Source organism: Calonectris borealis, chromosome 3, assembly GCF_964195595.1.
Source record: "Calonectris borealis chromosome 3, bCalBor7.hap1.2, whole genome shotgun sequence".
In the NCBI taxonomy this organism is placed as follows: domain Eukaryota; kingdom Metazoa; phylum Chordata; class Aves; order Procellariiformes; family Procellariidae; genus Calonectris; species Calonectris borealis.
In genome coordinates this window covers 46,586,274-46,609,509 of record NC_134314.1, presented here as the reverse complement: position 1 = coordinate 46,609,509, position 23,236 = coordinate 46,586,274, and the positions used below count along the sequence as shown (strand labels likewise).

The following is a 23,236-nucleotide window of genomic DNA, read 5'->3' as shown; positions in this document are numbered from 1 at the left end:
CTGGGACCTCTCTGATCCCATTAATTCCTAAGAGCGGCGCATCAGCACAGTATCAAACACATGCTATGTATCAAACATGGGGCTCTTGTGCTGTAGCTTGTGGTTACTGAATAGAAGTTAAAAGTGAGGAATACAACAAAATGCTGCAAGGAGCTACCGCAGGAAAGTATCAGAGCACAGCAGCCTTCCTGGTGAGCGCAGGCAGGAGGCAGAGACGGTTGCTCTCACTGATGTTGCACACCAGTGCAACTGGCCACCGCTGGCACTTGGAGAAGTGGGCACATGGATCTGAACTCCACGGCTTGCTCAGTGACTGTCCCATACCCTGAGGTAAAGCGTCTACAGAGCCCTGGTCATAGACCCTGTCTATCCCCTACTGGACACTGAAAGTTGCTCCATTTGTGTGAAGGATCGGGTCACTTCTATTGCCCCTCATGGCGTAATAAAATATGTAACTTGCGGGAGCTTTTTGGAGCAGCTGTGTACACACCGCAGCATTTAATGAAGGACTAAATATTTGGGCAGTGGTATTAGTCAGAAAACAAAGGGCATTGTTAGCGTTTTAGGGTCAGTGTGATGTGCAGAGCTGTGGATATTCGGCAGACTATGACATGAAGTCCTGCTCGTACCGACCCGGGGCACCCACGGCTCCCGCTGCGGCAGGGAGGCTGCAGGCAGGGCACCACTGGGACCCTCAGTGCCAGATAAATCTCGAGGGATCTGCTTTAGGGGCGCTTTGCTTCCCTTTCTCTGTACCTTTCTGCTTGTAAAGGTGTTCTCCTCAGCCACCTCATGGAGCATCAGCATCATAGAAAGAGAACCGCCGCCGGATGCCAGGTGTTTAGCGACCCGCGTGGGGATGTCCCGCTGCGGTCGGGCTCCGGGGCGCGATGGCGCGGCGCCTGTTGTCCCAAATAGGGGATGACATGGGAGGCCGCTGTTCCTCCGTAAAGGAACAGCGCAGCGGTGCTCGGAGCAGCAGAGCGCGGCTATTCTAACAGGGCCGGCTGACAGGCAAAACCCCAGGCGTGAAGCGCGGTCAGCAGCGCGGCTTTTCGCCCTGAGTTTTGGACAACAGTCACCGAGCTGCGCCGCGGGGTCCGCCCGTGCCGCCCCGGGCCCGGCGGGGGGACGCGGGTCGCCTCCGCAGGGGCAGGCCCGGCCCCCCCGGCCCCTCTCCTCCCCTCCCGCCGCCTTGCGCAGCCGCGCAGCGACGGCTGAGGGAGCCGGCGGAGCCGCCCGGCGCGGCGCGGCCCTCCCCTGCCCGCCGCGGCGGCTGGGCTGGGCAGGCCGGGGCAGGGCAGGTGGGGGGCTCCGCGGTGCGGCGGGGCATGCGGGGCCCGGGCGCAGCATGCTGTGGGGGGTGGGCCTGGCGGCGCCCCGCTCCTGCGTGGCGGACCTGAGCCGCAACCGCAGCCTGTCGCTGGGGTGGTGCGCGGGGCCCGAGGAGCCGCCGCCCGCCCTCTATGGGGGCGAGATCGTCGCCTTCCCGCTGGCGGGCGGGGGCGCGGGCGGCACCATGGCGGCGCTGGGCTCCGACTCCTGGTGGAAGAAGACGCTGTACCTGACGGGCGGCGCCCTGCTGGCCGCCGCCGCCTACCTGCTCCACGAGCTGCTGGCCATACGGTGAGGCTGCGGCGGCTCCCGGCGGCAAGGGCAGCGGCGGGGCTGGGGCGGGAGCGGCCGGGGGCCTGCGGCGGCCGGGGGCCTGCGGCGGCGGGGGGCCTGCAGCGGCGGGGGGCCTGCGGCGGCGGGGCCTGCGCGGGGCTGGGCGCAGCCCGCTGGGAAGGAGCGGTGGAAGCCAAGGGCGCTCTCGCCGCGGGGGCTGAGGCGGCGCTCGGAGGCGCTTACCTGAGGGGAGAGGGCGTTGCGGCCTGGTGGGCTGGTTGCTCTGCTTCACCGTGGTTTTGCCATTTACCCTTTTTTTTTTTATTCTTTTTTTTACGCTTTTTTCCCCGCTTACCCTTTGCAGCAGTGCAGGAGGCGGCTCTGAAGAGTGCCCAGCGCTTGCCTCCACAGGTGGCCCGGAGCGGGGAGGGGGCTGGCAGCCCCCGGCTGGCGCTGTCTGGGGCTCCGTCTCCGGTGCCCGGTAGGCCCAGCCTGCTGCCTGCCTCGGCGGCCGGGGTGCTGCTCGCCGGCTCCGGATGCGATGAATCAAAAACCTGCAGCAGTCCGTTACGGGAGGATGTGTGCGTTGCCGCGGCCAGGATTTCTCCTTTGTCTGTTCGATGCACTGCAATTCTATTTTGTTTTTGACAGGAAAGAGCAAGAGCTTGATTCGAAAGATGCTATCATACTGCATCAGTTTTCAAGGCCTACCAATGGTGTTCCAAGTTTATCTCCATTCTGTCTGAAAATGGAAACTTACTTAAGGATGGCTGATCTACCCTACCAGGTACATCTGTGCAGTTTTACTTTACATCGCAGCTCGCTGCAATTGCATGAAATGCCAAATAGGCATCCCCTCTCCCCTCCCCCCCAGTCTGTCTCATCCAGGGAGATGTGAACATGTGCCTACAGCTAGATGGGTACACTGACACTTTTTTGTCTCTGGTTAAATTTGGTGTATAACCTTTAAAGATCCGAATTGAATAAGATTGGTCTGGAACAGCTCTAGATTTAACTGGCAAAGGTAAATGAATGTTAGAAGTTAACTTGGCTGGAAATGCTGAAGTGGGAGAGTAGTCTGGAGTTTATATAACGCTAAATAACACCCCAAAACTAAAGCGTAACATTATTTGGTCTTTGAATTTCACCACGCTAAAGAGATCAAGATTAGACAGCTGCAGCTTCTTATTTTCCTGGAGGGTTTCTCTCTGGAGCTCTCCTGGGAAGATGTGCGGTGCTTCCCCTCCAGTGAAGGGAGATGGGATTGCTTTTAGAGGTCGTGAATACTGCTGCTTAATTGTGGCTGGGTGCATCCTGTGCCGTCTTCCCACAGGGGACGAAGCCTGAGCTACTCCAGTGAATGAAAGCTGGGAGAGCAGAAATTTGACTCTAGCAGTCTCGCCTGTTAGCGTCAAGGTTTAGTTGTGACACCGCGAGTCTGGCATGTGCCTCGTTGCGGCGTCGCAGGCTGTACAGCGTGCAAGCTCTTCGAAACATGGGGTGGGTTTCTCTTCTGTTTGTGTAAAGCATTGAGTGCATTTAAGATGCTACAACAGCGGTGTTATGAGCATCTTAGGTAGAAGAAATGTCTGTCCTTTTTTTTCTCTCTTTTTTTCCCCAAGAGATGTAGGATTGGCATCTTTCTTTGTCTCAAAGACATTGAGCTGTGGGTAAGTTGCACGCTCACCCCACATGGGTTCAGGTCACTTTTTACTGCTGTGTACCAAGGTGTTAGGAAGAATGTTTCATTTATGTCCAGTGTTTTACAGAGGAAAAACAATCATATTACCACTTTTCTGTTTTTTACACATTTGTGGTTGATATTTATTCAGCTTCATATGTGATTAAACTCCTTTACGTCGGAAGTGAAAGAAAACATAATTAGTACATTTTGCTTAAGTCTTTAAAAGCCCGAGTTTAATGTTCATTAGCTCACAATTTAATGGTACTTGAATCAGATACTTCAGAGCGTTAAAGAGGGAGATTTCCATCCCGTGGGATGTATTTTCCTCATTTAGGTTTACAGAACCTGCAAGATACTGAAGTTTGAACATGTCATTGGAGCAGGAGGACTTAGTGTACATTGCTTCTCCACCCAGAATAATTTGGGTAGAAATTGAACGTTTGAAGGGAAAACTATTTTGGTGAGATGTGTTTTCTTTCCAGTGGCAGTTGATGCGGTTCGGAGGTTTGCAATGATCAAAGTTGCTCTGGTAGGGAGTAGTTAAAGAAAGCTGCAGTACAAAAGATGGTTGTGAGAGGATACGGTCACTTCTAAAAGATAACACTGCGCATTTGTGTGATTCAGGATGGAGTCGTCTAGACAGCTAATGCTGGGTAGAAGTGAGTCACCCAGCTTTTTGGGAGAGAGGGATTTCCAGAGGGTTATTCTCCCCTCTTTATTTTCTGTACTGAAGGTCAGCATTGGTTTTTGGTGTTGCGTGTCTCTATCCCTACTTGCTAGCTGTGAGCACACTAAGCTGGCGTAGGTCAGCAGGACCGCCAAAAGCAACAGCCCTACCTTCAGTGGCTCCCTCTTATCCCTTCCTGCATGTGCTTTTCTCAGGCTGGGCCAGAGCTGGCCCAGCTGGAGCCATGAAGGTTTAGTTTATTTGGTTTTAACCCCACATGCTCCACGTGCCATGCTGCAGGAGCAGGAATGGGTCCCGCGGGCGCTGGGAACTCCATGTTGCTGCTTTTAGCTGTGCCAGCTTACACGGGCTTAAGGTGTTTGTGGGGTTACCGACCCTATGTAGGGGTTTAGAGGTATGTTTGGTGGAGCTAAGCTTACGACCTGAGGATGCAGCTTTTTTCCCGTAAGAGGCAGATTCTGTTTCTGTCCTTGTGTTAGGAGTATGGTGCTGTGTTTGGCTCCAGTGGACGGAGGAATGTATGGATGCCGCCCTGGGATTAAGTGGTAGAGGAGCAGGAGGTAGCAGGAGGGGGGTTCTCGGTAGCAGGCAGTGCCATTCTCAGCTGCAGTTACGAAATTTCCTGTACTTGGATCACCTGGAGGCTTTTATTTTGTTCCCTCGTGGCTGTGTTACCCGTAGGACACTGTAGGTGACAGAGGCATCCCATGCCCCCCCCAGCCGGCAGCGGGGTGGGTGTGTGTGGGGGTAATGGCCAGACACAGGAGGAAACGCCTCGCTTCCCCACGTGCCGGCGGGGGCCGTGATGGAGAAGTGGTGGCACTCCGTGTGGCAGCTGGTGCGTCCGGAGACTTGCTGTGGTCATCACCTTCCCGGGGAGGGGCTGCTTCGAAGGGAGGGTGGTGAAACGGGGTGAAGAAAAGGCAGCAAGGTGGTCAGACTGCTTTTACTCTTTTGATTCTTTGTGTTTATACTTTATTATAATGCATCAGACTATTGAATAACGTGCTGTGCCTTACACAATATGCTTTAATGGCATGTGAGGAGTGGAACTGGGTGACACATTCCTACTTTACTCTCATCTGAATTTCTCCCAACAGATGTGCTCTTGTAATGTGCTTACGTTTTCTTGAAGCTGCCATTCTAGGTGCAAGTTCTCCATCAAAAATAATTTGGGCAGCCCCACTCCGACTGGGCTGTCGTAGTACCTAGCTGTTTTTTCAAAATGTTTGATGCTTTTCTTGATAACGCTTGCTTTGAAAGAGCCCATTCTGGGTGTTTGTGGAGATCTTTTGGGTGTTCCTTGATTCCCCCACAAATATGAAGAGCTGAGTGTTTATGTAATCTGATAAGTAATTAGCACAGCAGAAACGTGCTGTTTTCATGCCAGGTCTGTGAAGATGGTAGCTTCCTTGGGAAGAGACGTGAGTAAAAGTAAAAGCATAAGCAGCAGTAATTGAAAATGTGAAACCTAATGTCTTCTGGATAGTACTATAAAATTACCCCAGAAGTGCCCTATGCCATTCTGTTTATAAATTCCTCTATAAATGAGGTTCTGGGGAACTCTTGTTATTGTTGCTTTGCAGGCTGCAGGGCTGCAGCTCCGTTAAATATATGATGAGGTATGAGGGAATATTTTGTTTGGTTGTTTTTGTTTTTTTAACGATAATATTACAGCTTTTCCCTACTTTGCAGCTGGAACAATTTTTAAGTGGAAAATTGATAAAATATTTGATGGCAATTAGTAGCAGCCATAAGGATACCGAGGTTTCAAGCCTAAAAATACCCATTTGAGAACAATGGATACAAGAACAGTGTAAAGGATTTGTCAAGAAACTATGGTTTTCTCAGGTCATTGAAAGATGATTCCTACTTTGTTTGATAAACTGTATGTAAGGAAATATGAAAATCTTGAGAAGGCTTTTATAAGTTTAGGTAAACCAACTTTCCTGTAAGAACTTTAGCTCTCATTTGTGTAATATTAATGCAGTACTAACAAGCTTTTACACAATGTATTTACATATATTATATATATGTGCTTGAAGAAATGTGCAGTTGAATAATAAGAACTTGTTTTTTTTCTGGGTTGCGAATGATATGGCCTACAGTAATTGCAATACATAATAAACACATCTTCAAGTCTAGTAGCTTCTGCAAAACATCAGTGTTTGTGCACAAGAAGGGAATTCTTATACTGAAAAGGCTTAACAAAGATTAAGCCAGCAATGCTCAGTGCCATATAGACACACTATGTAGTCCTAGAAAAAGCTTATGATTCTGTAGTAAATTCATAATGAAAAATTATGGAAACCTGTCAGTCAGTCTGAGTGCTGAAAGAGCCTTTTTGATGAAGGAAAGGTCTGGAAGGTGGAAGGATGGGGCAGTGCTCTTCTTTCAGTTTCAGGTGTTCAGCAGTTTTAGAGTTTCTCCCATGGACCAGAGTAGTAACCCTCATGTCACCCACACGTGCAAGTGGGGTGGATCCAGTTGCTTTATTCACCCACGCAGGGATGCAGTAGATGAGATGTTATATAATCCAGTGTCCCTACCGTGCTGTTTGTTTGGGCAGAAATCCCAGAAAAGACTACAGCCAGAAGGCATTGTTTTCCCAGCAGCGTTACCCGTTCCGTCTGTTTTCATCCACAAGGGAAGAGCCTCCAGGAAGGGTCGCGCGTTCGTAGTGCATTGCATGTCCGTGTTTTGAGCGGTAGCCAGGGTGCTGTGCTCTCAGACTGGGCTGGAGGCGCGTTGTGGTGTACGTTCCTTGCTGCAAGAGGACCTTAATCCATCTGTAGTGGATTCACGAAGGGTAAATACTTGAGACCCAAACAGGTCAGTCCAGAACTGCTAACTTTGAACCTCCAGCAATTAGGAGCTAGATCCCGAAATGCTTAGAGTGACTGGCAGAGACTGAGTGCAGAGCCTTTATTGTGAGCCTTTACTGTTCGGTTTTCTGAGCTAGGATTTTTTATACATTAAATAACAGGATGCGAGGACAGGAGTCACAAGAAAGGAAGAAAGTTCTGCCTTCAGAAGTAAGAGAGAATAACTGTCTGATCACGTTTTGAAAGCCAGCAATTCCTCTCGTGTTTGTCAGATGAGACATAAATTCTCTAATCTCTGTGTTTCACCTTCTCTAACTGTAAAATGGTGAAAATACATTGCTACTTCTGTGTGAGTGCTATGCTGAGCCGATATATCAGTATTCAGCAATGTACTAGTGCTGTACTGGTGCTGGGCTCTTGGAGACCCAATTGTAACAAGTGTGTCTATGAGTGTATGAGATTTCTAAGTTATGAAGTTGCAGAAGCATATGTAAAGGCAGATTTCCCTCCTGCCCGGTGAGGGAACGATATGCCTTTCATTACATGCTTATGATTGTGTGTGTTTTGTCCTTGGAGGTAATGCATCTCTCTGAGATAGGTAGTGAATTAATCTTTATAAAGTAGTTTTAACGTGCAAAGTGCTGCTCTGTGCAAGAGCCAAATTTAGGTGTCAGTCCTGTGATTCAAAACTCGTTTAGAATAATGAACCCCATCTTCTTGGAGATCTGAGCGTCTCCAACCCCTTAAATAACCTGGGTACTTAAATAATATTGCATCACGTGGCATCCAACATAAAAGCGTGTAACACCTTGCAGGACCTAGAAATAATTTTATCTGAATTGTCATATAGGGTAAAGCTGTTGCTCTGATTGAACAGCTACCAGTAGTCTAGAGTATTACTTTAGAAAAAAAAAGTTTGTTGGATAATGTTGCCTTTAAAAACACAGAAAAATACTTTAAAAGCTTTATTCTCATTGAAACAGAACCTGAAGGGTCCTTTTTGTCTGTATGTTTGTTCGTTTACTTGCTTTTTTTTTTCTTAGAACTATTTTGATGGAAAACTTTCCCCTCAAGGGAAAATGCCTTGGATTGAATACAATCACAAGAAAGTATCTGGCACTGAGTTCATTATTGACTTTTTGGAAGAGAAACTTGGAGTGAATTTAAATAAACACCTTGGTCCACATGAAAGAGCTGTTTCCAGAGCCGTGACAAAAATGGTGGAGGAGCACTTCTACTGGTAAGCTTGCATGGCAAAGCTGGCTGCATTCTTGTGCTGTCAGATCTGCCCCTGCGCTCGAGCCTTGGACGTGAATGGTTATTTTCTCTTGCAGAAAGCTTGGGTGCCCATTTATTAATTTCACAACTTCCTTCACCCTAGAAAACTGCTACTTCTTTCTGTGTACGCTAGTATCAGCCAGGGGTAGTTCCCCTGAAAAGCTGTCGTGCTGTGTAAGCAAGGTAAGGAGTCAGGCCCTTCGCCTGCAGCTTTGCAGAGGGGAGCAGCAGGGGGCTGTTCCTCCGTCCTGTTTCACGTGACCTCTGTATAGAAACAGCCTTGTTAATAAAGAGCAAAAAATCAAGATGCCTGAATACATTTGTGGTTTGGGGGGCTTCGGGGAACAAGTCGAGCGTTCATAGTGAATCCAGAATATTGTGTTCTTACAGTTACTGATTTTAATTATCTGTGTGTGCGATTACAATGTGGATTATTGCCTTTCCTGTAACACAGGATACTCCTGTTAATATGTATTGTTGACAACACTGCCAGTTGATGGGATACAGTATTAGTCACAGTATCCTGAGAAGCTGAAGTATGTATATGAATGGAAAACATAAATATATCCTTGCTGGTACTTTATGCATTTTACTGACACCTTTGAAAATAATACCTGTGATTTCCCCCCCCACTTTACATTTCAGTCTTTTTTAAGTGCCCTTTTCAGTCTGGATTCATAAAAGTAGCAGGTGGACATGGCATCTTGGATGCTGCATTGACTGCCTCAGCAGGCACAAGGCTTTTTCCCAATAGTTTGCTTTCTAGCATGCATTTAAGAGTCCTTGTTGTACTAAGTCTTGCATTCATGTTGCACTATTTTTCTTCAAAACAATGTGTGATTTAAATTGAATGCATTTACCTGCTTTTTCTTTCACCTTGTGATCAAAGATGAGCAGCAACATGTGTGCATATAGTTCTTAAAATAATTTTTAGAGTTTCCTGGGAACAATTGTAGCATTCAGTGGGCAGATTTAAATGATATGGTTTAGAAATGTAGTCTCTGCCTTCCAAGAAGTGTGACCTTCACCAGTTATACCCATCTGCAGTGCCATAGCCTCAAAAATCTGACTCAAGTAGCCTGCAAATGTAACTTTTTTTCTTCCCCCCCCCCTCAATTATTATAGCTGCCAAAGGGAAGATAAAGCCTTTTAATCCCCTAATACTCCATCTCCTTGTCTTACGGTCGGTTGTTTCGCGGTCCATAGACTTAACTGCTTTAAATGTAACGTTACTGATGACAAACTTACACTGCTGTTGTGTCTCAATTATAAACTGTGCTCTCCTCTGTGAAGCTGTTGTCTGTCCATCCAGGCTCCCTCTGGGCTGACTCGGCACTGCTGGGCATGACACAGGGGAGCATGGGGGACAGGTGTTGCGTGTTCAGGCTCTGACCCAGGGAGGTGGCATTGAAATGAGTGGGCAAAGCTAGACCAAGTAAGGATGTGCGTGCCTGGCTGTATATCCCTGTTGCCTTTCCTGTTTAGTCACGCAGTTGAGTTTCCCTAAGGCATATATTTTTGCTGCAGTGTAGTAAAACATCCAACTGTAAGTCTTACTGTATGTCCCTGCTGTGTGGCTGTACCAGAGGCTTGGAACGTTGGTGAGGTTACACCATGCCAGTTCTCTGTACTAGGCAAAGCCTGAGCATCACAATCCTACCGCTGTAATTCCTGGATAACAACTTCGACCATCCTGTAGTTACCCTAAAATAAAATCAGGCTTTAGTTGTGTAGGACTGCCTTTTACCCTGACAGCACTGCATCTGTGATTGTGGGATCCCTTCACATTGGTCCTTCAACCTGTCCACTTCCCACCAGAAGTTTAGGGTTTGTTTGTGGTGTCCTCGAGTCCCATGGTGAGGAATTTGTAACAGTGATCGCCTTTCTGCAGAATAAGGTTTATAAAATCAAGCCTCCAAAGCAGTGATGTAAAATGTGATTTATACCATTTAATTGCCAGCGGCATGCAAAGTAGCTTCATCATAAATAAGTAATACTGTGTACATTTATTGACCAAAGCAGCAAAGTACATCCTGTGGTCTGCTGTCTCTGGATGGAGCTAATCCTGGTGGGTGCTCAGCATCCTTTCCTGAACCGTTTTACTTTTGCTGAGGTAATTGCTCATCTTCACCAATTAGTGCCTCTTACAGGTGGAAATTGCTGCTCTGGCTGGAGTTGAGAGCAATGCAGGGCTATTGTGAACCTCAGCCTCTAGACACCCTGCCTCCGTCCCAGGCTGCGATGCCTGGCAGGGGTCAGGCAGAAAAACAGCAAGCGGGTGAGTGTACCTATTTTAGTGCAGGGATTACAGCATCTCCCTGAGATGCACAATGATTTGGAGCTGGCGCTGGAGCTCCTGTCCCTGGAGAATGCCATAACTATTAGGCTTTTGCTATGTTTAAATCGGCAAAAGAAAAAACACCTGCTAACCTGATTGGTTTTGGGCCGAGTCAGCAGGGAAGAGATGGGAGCGAACTGATTTTGTGGCTCTTGCCCTGGGTCCTGGATCTGGTGCAGACCTCTGTCATCTGCTGAAGGCTTGTCCTGGGTTGCCTCCACTGCCTGCAGCGACCCGGGGCCCTCAGAAACCAGCGGGGCACCCACAGCCATCTTCAGGATGCGTTGAGGATGCATTGAGTTTTTGGTGATCTGCAGCACGTCTGTGGGATCGGACCTCTCTGTAAGGTGGGCTGGAGGGTGTCAGGTTCTCACGTCCTGGCGCTGGCACGCTGGCCTCGGCGGCGCTGCCGGCATTCAAACCAGGCAGCTCCTGGTGCCGGGAGGGCTAGCAGTTGCTGCCAGGTGCTTTCTGGCACTTTAATCGCAGGAGAGGGATCTCAGGTCGGTGATGCTAATGTGCTTAGTGAGAACCTAAAGCCTTGAATATGCAGCTTAACCAAACTAACCCGTTAGATTGGTTTAGCTGTATTGTCAAACACGACCCTAGTGATTTGTAAGTGTGTGTGCGTATTACACACACATTTAACTCATTTCTTGCTTTGTCTTTCAAGAAGACCATGTAAACATCACATACGTGATGAGTGTTTGAAGTACAGGAAAAGCATGGTATGAGAATACAAATGAATGTGACTTTGGTCAGTATTCAGACTTGCCATGTGTTAAACATAAAATATGTTTATAATATATATATTTAAATCCATCAAGCCAATTACAGGAGCAACATCTTTCCTGCTGTTAACAATGATGAGGCTTGAATGCCACTGGCAGCTTAAAAGCCAGTTGCTCTGGGACGGCGCACAGCAGGTGGGGTTTCTACAGCTGATTGTGGAATGAACTCGTCGTAATTCTTTTGTATATCAAGAAATTCCACTCTGCACAGGTTCAGATAGGAAAAATAACCCCGAGTTCACATCCTTGTGAACACCTCCCCCTTGCCTTGATGTTCAGACAGTTTGGGGATAATCAGGCAAGCCGCTGTTGATGAGTCACTTTCTCCATCTCCTCTCCTGATTTATGTATTGAGGCCAAAGCTGCTTTTACATTTAGACTTCAGATTTGCTTCACCCCCACAGCATTGCTCTTTAACGCATTATTGCTTTATTTATACTCTAAGATTTGTACAGATGTGCTGGCACAAATGGGAATGTTAATGTTTCCCAAAATGCTCAGTTCAGGCCAATATTTAAAATAATTATGTCATCCTATAAATACTAACTGCAGTTTAAAATGTATAGTTATGCTGAAGTAGGTTATGTAGACTACCCGATTTCTGGCATTTTCTAACCTTTTGTAATGTTGATAATACTCTAGTAATGTAGTCTGAGCAGAGGGATGATGGGTGGGATTAAATGCAGAGGAGCATGTTTTGATAGGAAGCACAGATTAATGAACCTTTGAATAAAATTATTTTAACAAAGTGCTTGTAAAGCCAGTTTTAAAAGTGCTTTTAACTGTCTCTCTGAGTCTGAGCCTGCTTTTTTCTTTGCCTTTGCGTGCTCAGAACCATACAATTTTAGGAGTAAACTCTGTAGTTGTCTATTTAGCTGCCTTCATTGCCCATGTAAATTTGAGATTTGGGATGTATGGCAACTTTACTCATTCAAAGTGACAAGCAGATGTCTAAGATTGTGCTTGACAGTTTAGCCTGAGCAGGATTACCTAAATCCTATGCAGTTCTGCTCTTCCTGCGTTGCTGTCCTGATCATGAAACACTTCATCTGATCTCTGCCTCTTCCAGACCCAAAGACCTTCTGCCCCAGAACAAGCAAGTGAGCACTAGGAAAATGTATTTTTGCTTTAAAGTATAGGCTAATTAGCTTTGTGGGAAACCTTGTTCATCCCGTCTCATGAAATTAAAGCCATCCTGGATGTGGTTGATAACTCTTGGTGCGGTGCCAGCTCGCTGGTGTGGTTGGAGTGAACAACAGTGATGGCAAGTCTATAGGGCCGAGTTAGTCTTGTGCGACTGGGGTGACTTTTAAAAAATGCTGCAACAGAGTCTCCTCTCTTCTTTTTCAGTTTTGTTTTGGCTTCTTTTTCTTGTGTTCCCTTTCCGTGGCCAGGCCTGTTGTCCTAAAGCAACTAAGCTGTGTTGCAGAGCTGCCAGGTGAAGCTGGTCAGGGCCATGCTGGGGAAGAAGGGTTTTTGCAGTGAGACACACAGCAGTGCTCTCAGAGAGCAGGTTTTTCTTAGCTTATTCAAGTAATAAATAATAATTTACAGATATAGATAGTCTTTGTAATTATTCCCAGTGTTTGCATCAAGATCAGAGTTTTTCTTCCTGTACAGAGCTGTGCCTGCCCAAGGGACCTTGTCCTTTCCCAGGCCCATTAAACACAAGTACTGAAACGTTCTGCTCTATGGAGTGCCCTTATGCTTTCAGCCCATCCTTCTTAAATCCTGTTTTACCTTTGTTCCTGGAGCGAGGCAGTCTCACACCACATCTTCTAGTCAAAGTTAATACTTCTGGAGTTTTAGTAGCTGTTTGCTCCTGTGCTCGCTGGCTTCACGTTCCCCCTTTTGTGCTGGTGCCTCTCGCTAAATCTGGCTTTGTTTCGAACTCCGCTGTGCTGAAACCAGCCCAATGACTTGACTTGATCCATCCATTTTGACAAACAAGGATTGTGCAGAACACCCTTGTTCAAAGAGTGGTACTGAAGGATGTGAAATGTCAGTGGGATGCTTTTGTCATATTAATACGGTGCAAGAGGTTGTGAAGAAACCTGTTGAGGATAAAAGCCATCAGAAACATAGCAGGTGCATTTTTGTTCTTCGCTGTTCATGCACTTCCAGCAAAACCTGCACATGCCTCACTGTTACTGACTTTAATGAAATCAATTTGAGCAGAAGACATTGTCCTGCAGTGGGCAATTTTTAATAGAATTAAAATGCCTTTCACCCGCTCTGTTGGGAGCATTCTAAATTTGAGCTGTAAGTGGATTTTTTTTCAGATGTTATGCCAAATATTCTCCTTTTACCTCATGTTATTAGTAATTTAAGTAAAGAATCTGTGGAAACTTAAAGATTAGACTATTTTCCTGGTGTAAACGTAGTTGTTCCCTGATGGTACTGCTGAATTCAACTTCTGTTCATGACATACAGGAGTTTGATAAAATGTACATTTAAAAAAAAATTCACAGGAGTTCTCCAGGAGATGCTGCTTTGGTTTTTCTTCTTTCTTGAATTAGGCGATCCATATCAGCACTGAGGAAATTATGTGCAGTTAGAAATATGTACAATGATAAAACTGAAGTCATACTCCAAACTGAAAAAATTGAGCTCTAATTATATTGGAAATGGAAACATTTGATTATTAAGTTAATATTTAATATAATTGCGAACATGAACTTGCAACTTTTGATGTTTCAACTTTTCAATCTAGCTTCACTGGTTTATTTTGTCTCCATGAGCCTGTTTTCATATGATCTTAAATATGTAAATCCATTTGTAGATTTTTCAGTTTGGAAATTGCTACAAACATAATGGAATATGGGTATCAGCTCCTGGTGTTTCCGAGACCCTGTTGGCTTCATGTGTTTGTCATGTCTACTTTGAGGTGTCTTTAGTCCTTTTTCCAACATCCCTTGAACTTGGTGACAAAAGTCATATGGTCTTTTTGGTTTCTTCATAATGTCAGAAGATGCTAGATATTAAAAAAGTTAATGTTTCTTTTTTCATAAGTTTCTTGAGTAGCGACAGCAACATATCAATTTTTTGTTTGCCTACAATATTAGTAAAGAACAAAAATTCATGTAGGAAGCAAAAATTTCAGCTGGTAAGACAAATTTTTATAAAAAGACCTTTCAAAATAACATATTTGCCATTCAATAAAGCTGAAATACGGCCTGAAATACAACAGAACCCTTTAGAAATGTCTGTCTCATAAAATCAACATTTTGAAGAGAGGAGAAAATACAGGAGAAAATGAACCCAATAACCACCATCCCTTCATTTTTTTAATTTTATTTTTCAAAGAGTGTGTCATTGTTAGTTTCTGAGTAGAGCAGAGATCTTCTGAAAATGATTGCTACAATATGTTGGGGTGAAGTTACTGCTTGCCTAAGTTTCAGCAGTATAGAAAGCAAGGAGAACAGGTTGGTGGGAAAGATTGGTTTCTTTGTGGGCTGTTTTGTTATTGTTTTCCCCAGGTCTGTGCCGTCAATCATCTTTAGCTAATAAATCCTTTTGTCACTTCTGGCCCTGCATTTTTTATGCGAGTTTAGCAGAATTCTGCAGCTCTTATTTTATATTTCAATGTGAGTCTCATTTTCTCTTGAAGTGAATCATGATTTACTGAGAGAATAACCACTGGGCAGTCTGCGTAAGAATTGCGAAGTCAGTTTTCTCTGCTGTCCCTCTGAGTTGCATCAGGGTCTACTCTTTACTGGAAACTACCTCTCCATCAGGGCAGTGAGCGCTCAGCGTTAAGAAAGCTCGCTGCCTGACCTTTGTGCGAGCCTTCGCAGGGTGGTGATGGGCTGTCTGGGTATTGCACTGCTGTAACTTATTTTCGCATCCTTCTAGGACTTTAGCTTACTGCCAGTGGGTGGAAAATCTTCACGAGACGCAAAAGATGGTTTCACTTTTTGGCCCCTTCAGCGACTTGCTGAAGTGGATCCTCTGCCATCTGACCAAAGGGATCGTGAAGCGGGAAATGTACGGCCATGGCATTGGCCGCTTCTCGGAGGAGGAGATGTACACGCTGATGGAGAAGGACATGCGGACTCTAGCAGGCCTCCTGGGTAACGTACAGCGAGTTACGCGCGTTCTGTTTGTTCACAGCTCGCTGTCCACAGGATGAAATCAACTGCGAGTGCTTCCTGGCAGCTTGATCGCGTACACAAATAATCTCATTTTGTCAGTAGGCAAGAGTCCGCGCTGCTGCTGTCATTCGGTGCCATCCTCTCTCTGGCAGGGACAGTGTTTCTTTCCCCGCTGTTTGCTACCAAATTGTGTCTCTAGAGGGGTAAGCGGCTTTCTTCTCTGAGCACTGGGTGTGTGTAGCTAGAGGAGCAGAACATGGCCTGTGATTTTGGAAGAACATTTTGCTATGTGAATTTAGGAAAACGTAGTGTTTAGTTCTGCAAATTAAACCTCTTATATTTTGGGGGGGTCTCATTTTTTCTTCATGGGACTCGTGGCTGTTTGATAGATCATTATGAGGCTGCCATTTGAAAACCCTTTGCAGATGTTATTTTGATGAGCAGGACTTTATTGTATTTGGGTGGTGTTAGCTGCTTGATTTAAAGCTGCTAGTAGGAGATGGGTCTGTGTTGTCAAAATAGGTGGTTTTAGGCTTCTTGGTTGTCATGGGTGGATCCTATAGGGTCTTAAGGTTGACCTCACTTAGCTAGAACCACGAGCCTCATTTCTGTTGTGTAACTTGGGCTGAAATTTGCACCGGAGCTGTCTACACTGTGCTTCTGGCCTTGTAGTCTGTTGAGAACTAACCATATTGTGCGTCTGTGTAAAACTTGCATTTTGAGGAATTGGTTTGGGGCAGATCTTGACTTCCCTTGAGCTTGTGTCTCTCTTGTGCAAGGAACCAAGAGAGATGGTACGTGTGTGGCTGCTTTGTTGCCTGTTACAATCGCTTTAAAGAGGTGGCTGAGTGGAGGGCAGGAGGGATGCCGCCCTGCCCTGCGCTCCGGAGGGAGGACATACTGCACATGCTCTAAATAGTTAAGTGTGGAGTGGATGCAGGGAGCAAGGTGAGGAGAGCCCAGCAGAAGGCAGAAACTGAGTGCTTGCTGAGAAAGGGAAGGAAGAGAGATGCTTCTGGACTTCCAAGGTGTTTTGGAAAGAAAGATATTTGCAGAGGACCTGGAGGGGGCTGAGTAGAGTCTTCTGTAACTTTCGTTTCTGAAACAAACCTGCCAAGTTGCTGGATTGGGAGCAAGGTGGAAAAAAGACCTGTGATGCATGGGCACAATGGGCAAGGGGGAGATTTGTTGACAGCTCCTCTTCTGTCAATGCTTTCTCATGCTGCATTTTGTTTGTTAACAGAAAAAGTTACCTATTCTAGTGCCTCTTCAAAGAAAACCTGGGTTTGGAGCTTAAGAGGTCCCTTTTCTTTCTAGGGGAGGAAGGCAGGGAGCAGCTCATTTTAGAAGAAGAGGTCTGGGCACATCTGCTGCAGAGCTGTGGCCAGCTCAAGGTGCCCTCAACTGTGGGACTACTGTTGCCGTAGCTTTAAGGTTGGCACCGTGTGGCTTCATGTATGTTGCAGAGAGGAGTGGGGGCTGCAGCAAGTTCAACCTGTGACTTGGGAGCTCAGCAGAGTCTCCTGGCTCTGTCCAGACAACGCTGGCAGGCTGAATGGAGCAGCAGTGGATATGTCTGTGCTAAAGTGATCCCTGTCTGCCAAGAGTAGACGTAGCCTTCAAGAGAAAACTGAAACATGTTCCTGAGTACCTGTAAAAGTCTCTTGGTTTGCTTATTTGAAGTCTGCATCCTTCTGTCTCTGGAGTCTATACTGACACTCAGATTTGTAAAGTTTCGAGTTCAAAGGGATCATTAAATCATCTAGACAGATCTCTGTGAATTGGACTGCTTGGTTGCTGTCTTGAGGCCTGTGTCTTTTTTCTGGCTGAAGCATGTCTTTCTAAAAGGCATCCAGTTTTAATTATGAGATTTCAGCAGGTGGAGGTGCTACCACTTTCATTAGTAATTGGTGGCACATGTTAATCACCATCAAAATCTGTTCAAAATCTGACCTGTTTCAAATCGGATTTTGTCCGATTCCAGCCTGCAGGCAGATGCTTTTCCTAGTTCTTCCTCCATCCCTGGGTGGCCTGGGTCATCTCCTTGTGAAGGTAAATGCTATAATCAAACAGTCTCTTACTTTTATTTTTGGTGGGAGAAATCACTGGAAATCCTCAAGGGTAAGGTATTTTTTCATTGTATCAATTTTTTTTATTTGTATGATACATATGTTATCAGCAGAGCTTTTATTTTTACTTCCAGATCATTGATGAGAATGTTGTGCCTTGTGTACTTCAAAAAGCCTTGACGGACATCTGCTGTATTCCTGTTACTTTACTACATTACCAGCTGAATATTGTACACTTTTTCATTTTCCCCTCTGAAACGGATGTCAGATTAGTCAGTGTGCAGTTACGTGAATCATTATATTTCCCCTTTTGATTATCGATGTGTTTGTCTACTTTTCTACAATTGCCTTGATTTTTCACTAACACCAGCACGCTCAGGTTTTCTCCAGCCAGCTGTTCATGGTTGGGTCTAGTAACTGTGGCCTCCAAGTAGTATCCTGGGGTGGGGACAGGAGGTGCCATGAGGACTTCCAGCCTGACTGGAGACTCTCCAGTTCCACAGGGGGAAGGAGAGGGCAGTCAGCCAGCCTACTGCCTGCACAAAAATCTCTGTGAGATTCCCTTCCATGTATATGTGCCCATGTATTTTCCCAGAAGAGGAAGCAGTTGGGATTTTGGCTGTTAATTGAAGGGCAATCTTAAGAGCTTAAAAAGGATGCCTATCATGCAGAATAGCTGCACGTACCAAACTGTAGCTGTCAGTCACCAGGCATATCAGATTAATTTAATGCTCCCCATTTTTTAACAGAGACAATTCACATGGGAACAAGAATAACTTTTAAATTCCAAGAGCTGCTTCCAGAGAATGATAACTTGGCAGCTGCCAGGTCTTGTGACACTCATTTTGACACTCCCAGTCACATCTTGGGTGCTTTTTTTCCTTTCTTTTTCATTTTTGAGAATCATCTTTCCTTGTCCCATGTACCTATTTCCCTAACAGACTTCTCCAGATCTCTTATAAATGTGGAAGTTGGAACTAATTCTCCTGTGATGGATCAGCCTGCCCCGCTGGTATCAACTTGCTCTCTGTCCTGCAGTCTTTAAACCACAAATGTAATTTCCTTGTGTTGTAGTAGTTTCCTACTGCCTGGTAGTAGTGTAAGGCAGTGGGGGGAACTGGGCATATGAACTAGCAATATATAATAATACCCATTTTGGTAATTATTTAAAAGATGCAAGTGAGTGAGCAGTGCCCATAAATCTGTTAGTGCCCCTTCAGCTGTCTGCCTGCCTCAGGCTTTTGGGTGAATGGGGATTTTGAGCAGGGAGTTGCAGGGCAGCAGCTGCCTGAACCGGCTTTTGAAAAGCATTTGATGTTTTGTGGAGGGCAGGGGTGCTCAGAGCTGAAACACAGAGGTGGGACTAACCTGAACGCGAGCCTCTAACGCTAGTTGAAATGCCCTGCAGCAGCCTGCGTGGGCTGTACGTGCTGCTGTGGAAGGGTGTAGGTCTCCTGCTGGCCCTGTGTCTCTTGCCGGGGTTTCTTGACCCAGTGCTGAAGTAGCTGCTTTTGAATCCTCTGGTGCATGCATTCATAAATAGCAGAGCTGCGTGCTCTCAAATCCCCGGCAGTACAAATTTGATCCAAGTCCAGTGTGACCAGGTGACTGCATTTCTGTTGGATTAGCCAGGGGATGCAGCGAGGTGTTTGAGATGATTAGCACTATGGCAGCCTTGATGCGACAGGTGCTGTGTAATCTGGCATAAAACTATGATGATGACCAGATGATATCTGGTCTCAGAAAGTCTTCTGGAAAAATGTTGCACTGGAAGTTTTGGGAACGGATTGGAACTGGTAGAAGGAAATGTGCATGGAGGCTGCGTCATGTGGTGCAGGGTGACCTAAAACCAGATTTACAGTTCTATGAACGACAGCTCTATTTCCTCCTCTTCCCCTTTGTTTCTGTGCACCTGAAGGTGCAGGTGGTGTGCCTGGGGAGCTGCTCTGTTTGCAAAAGAGCGGCATGGTTCAGCCCTCACTCACTGCCTGCCTTAGTTGTAGTAAGATGGAAATGGCAGTATTACTTCCCAGCACATTGTTACAGATTGAGTCTCAGACTCGGTTGTATGGTGCTAAATTCCTAGTGTTGGCATATAACTGTGGTTTCAGGACCAATTTTTGTCTGTGTTTGAGATGAGGAATGCTAGGCATCACATAAATAGTCAAAAGACACAACATTTACCCTGTACATAGTTTTCAAATGATAGATTGATGCGACTATGAAGGAGCTGGGGAAAGTTACCTCCATGTTAAAATTACATCTGACAGGCTAGAGGAGGTTATTGTTACTGGTTATTCCTGAGGAGTGCTTTGCTATACTACAGGACAGATGGATAACAGCATTCGTTGTACCGTAGTCTGGAATTTGATGCATTTTGCTGCTGGACAGTTTTTCTAAACTCACTCGATAACTCTGACATTTAATAACGTGCTGAATTACAGGCAGCTTATATTGGGCAGGGGAGTAATGCCCTGGGGAGATGGGATGACTGGATTTGGCGAATTCGGTTACGTACCACATTTCACAGTTTATAGCACTTTGGGCCAAGGCAGAGACAGTGCAGCTACCTAACCTGACCTCTGCAATACTGCATGTTTCACCTGCCTGCCCTGTGTGCGGTCTTTGCTCCAGGTCTTGTGCCTGTGATGAGGAAACAAGTTTATACTGGATATTTCTTTGGAAATGGTGGCTTTGAAATGTGATTTTCTTCCCTGTCTTAGATAGTTATCCATCTGTTTGTGCTGTGGTGGCAGCTTAGGACTCTCATGGCATTGGGGTGCCCAGAGAGGTAAGCAGAATAGCAGTGCGGAGCAGACATGTCCCTCCTCTGACCCTGGCCAGTCCCAAGCAACTGCTGTTTCACTTGCCTGCCTGTGTGCCTGCCGTGCCTCTGTTTGGTCCCTGCCAGGTAGAAACCAGTGTTTGGGGGTGGGGGCACCATGCTGGTGGTGTGTCAGAGGAGCTGTTCACTCCTGCCTACGGCTGCGTCCTCCTCCTGGAGATGCAGGTCATTTCTGAGCAGTCGCTGCCAGTCTGACTGGTGCATCGGTTTCAGCCTGAACAAATGGTGAGAGAGGAAAGCTTTGGGTACGACTTTGGTTTTTTTTGTGTGATCAGTTGAGAAACCTGAAACTGGATCTGCATGCATGAGAGATGCAGGGTGGCCAGCTTCTTTAAGCAGGTGCATTCGTGATTTTGAACCATGGTTGAAAGATTTTGGGTTTACACCAAAGGAGAAAATCGTGCTGCACCTGGTGGCTGCAGAGATGATTTCAAATGCAGCAGAACTAGTGCGGCGTGTATGCGCTGCTAGCTGCGACGAGCGGAGGAGGTTATTTGGCCAGTGGTGGCTCTGTAATTGGCCTAGTTATAGAAGTGGTGAGCACAGGGGAAGCTGCAGTAATGGATTTCACCTGCTGAATCCTAGCAACAGCTTTTGAACTATACTCAGCATTGAATCCCTGTCTTTGAACCAGTGAACCTTTTCAGCTGAATGATTTCAGTTAAAAAAAATGCTAAAGAATGTAAGCAGGGAAATTTTTTTTTTTTTTTTTTAAAACTGGGGAGAAGTGACATCCAGTTGAGAAATGTTTGCTGTTGTATTTATAGGTGACAAGAAGTACATTATGGGACCAAATGTTTCCACCGTTGATGCCACTGTCTTTGGGCATCTGGCACAGGCAATGTGGACACTACCAGGGACTCGACCAGAGAGACTAATCAAAGGTAAGAAAGCTTAAGTGATCTCTGATGAAAAGCTCTTGGTGGCATTTGCCGTGTTTAAACTTGGAGCACTTTGTAAGGACATTTGAAGACTGCAGCAGCACTTCAGCTGCATCGCAGGCTGTTCTTGCCTTTGATGTAGCATTTGTATCCTGTAATGTTGTTTTCTCTTAAAATTCTTGTTTGTTTTCTCTTTAATGTTCTACACAGTAATTGTTTCTATTTCTGTACTTGATCTTTTCCCTGTTTAACATAGCAAAGACTGAATGCCTCTAAGGAATGAATGCTGGGTAAAGTGTGAGAAGACAGAAGCACGGCCATGAGCCAAATTCTGCTGAACTGAGTAGTTTCATTGACAGTAGAACTGCAAGTGCTATTGTCCTGCTAAAATTACAGCCTTTTCTGTTATTGAAGATGCTGGGCAAGGAAAAAGTCGAGCCTGACTTTGGAGTCACTGTGTTTTTACATGAATTGGAAACCAAGATACTCCTTCCCTCCACACTTTTTTTTTTTTTTTCTTTCTTTTTGTGGGGTGGTATAGGCATGTGAATTTGTATCCCTTTTCAGAATAAAACCAGCAAGTATGAAGAATGGGAAGAGCTAAGGAGGAAAAGGATGTGAAATAGGTGTAAAAGGAATGAATCTGACCTGTAGGTCTACTCTGTGCAAGAGAGAGCTACTAAAGCAACAGTTAGGAGGCATAGACTTGCTCGTTATTAAAACTGTGAGGGGAAGAAAATACTTGAGATGAGGAAATAAGTATAGTCTATACAGTTCTTCCCCTTGATGTCTGGGGAATCATGGATAAAATTCTGAAGGGTCCAAGGCTTTCAAGAAGGAATACTACGTTTGTTGCACTAGTTTGTCTCTAATGAAAATAAATAGATGGTCATAGATGCAAATACCCAAGCAATATGGATGATTCTCTGTACCCATCCACCTACTCGTGCTGTTGTAAGTGCAGGTTTCACATAGCCATTCCCTTTAATATGCTATTATTTCTTTGTTCTTTGAAGTTTTCTGTAATTTCTTCTCTAAGCACACTCTAAGTATACATTTATGTATAAACATAATGCATAAGGTACTAAGGCTAGGAACATTAGGGGTGAGCCAGTGACCATATAAAACTTTAAAATGTGAATTTATTTTGCAGACAACGCTGCCATCTGGTGGTGGAAAACCCAAATTAACTGTATTTCAATAAACTAGTGTGTATATATAGGATCAAATTCTGTCTTTAGAAACCAGGTTTCTACAAAATAAGAAAGAATTTTACTATGAAAAGCTTACAGTATTAGTATCTTGTCTTGATTTATTTCTGTAGAGGTTGAATTTGGGATAGTTATTTTGCTACATGAATTTATGTTCATTCCAGTGTAACCCTTCTTGTTGTATGTGTATTTTAATAATGTGTATTTTAAGTTACATGAAAGTTACAAACAGAGCTGCTAAGAGGATTGATGGGATCTTGCAATTTTGAAACCTCTTTGGAAAGAACCTGCACAATTTATTTCCAAACAGTGCTAACGTGTTTCTGCATCGGTAGGTGAGTTAGAGCATTATTGACTGGATGTATTTACTGGAGTCTGTTGTGCTGTGTTGCAGGTGAACTGATTAACCTTGCTATGTATTGTGAAAGAATAAGGAGGAAATTTTGGCCAGAATGGCACCATGATGATGATAACACTCTGTATGAATCTGAGGAAAGCAGCGAAGCAAGCAAGACTTACTCCCCTTTGCAGGACTTCAGTTTTTATTCAAGGACAGAAACATTTGATGAGGAAGGGAACAGTATTTCTCAAACCCCTGACACAGATTACACTGGGCACTCCCTCTTTGATTCAGATGTGGACATGGATGACTACAGAGATCATGAACAATGCAAGTGATGTGTACAAGCATCTGCCATTTTGCAGACAAGCTGTTTCTTGGGATCAGTCTGATTTGTTTTCTCCTCCAGGTCAGGAAGAGGTTTATACCAGTTTGGAAGAGACCATTGTGCTTGACTCAGCTGTCACATGCTAGCTGGACTATTTCAACCTTATTTCATTTTGTGTAACTGTTCAGGTGGAACCAAGGTAAACAGTTATTTAAAATACATACGGGCAAACAGGAGGTCCGGAGGGCAACAGGAC

The 23,236-nt window shown here is 45.4% G+C and overlaps 1 protein-coding gene across 1 annotated transcript; it reads left to right on the top strand.

The window, feature by feature from the left end:
- The first annotated feature begins 1,351 nt into the window (after positions 1-1,351).
- On the top strand, positions 1,352-22,990 carry FAXC (failed axon connections homolog, metaxin like GST domain containing). The gene is made up of 6 exons (XM_075145535.1): positions 1,352-1,626; positions 2,260-2,395; positions 7,849-8,045; positions 15,068-15,285; positions 20,988-21,104; positions 22,707-22,990. Exons 1-6 carry the CDS (start codon positions 1,352-1,354, stop codon positions 22,988-22,990), a joined length of 1,227 nt encoding a protein of 408 aa, XP_075001636.1.
- The last annotated feature ends 246 nt before the right edge of the window (positions 22,991-23,236 follow it).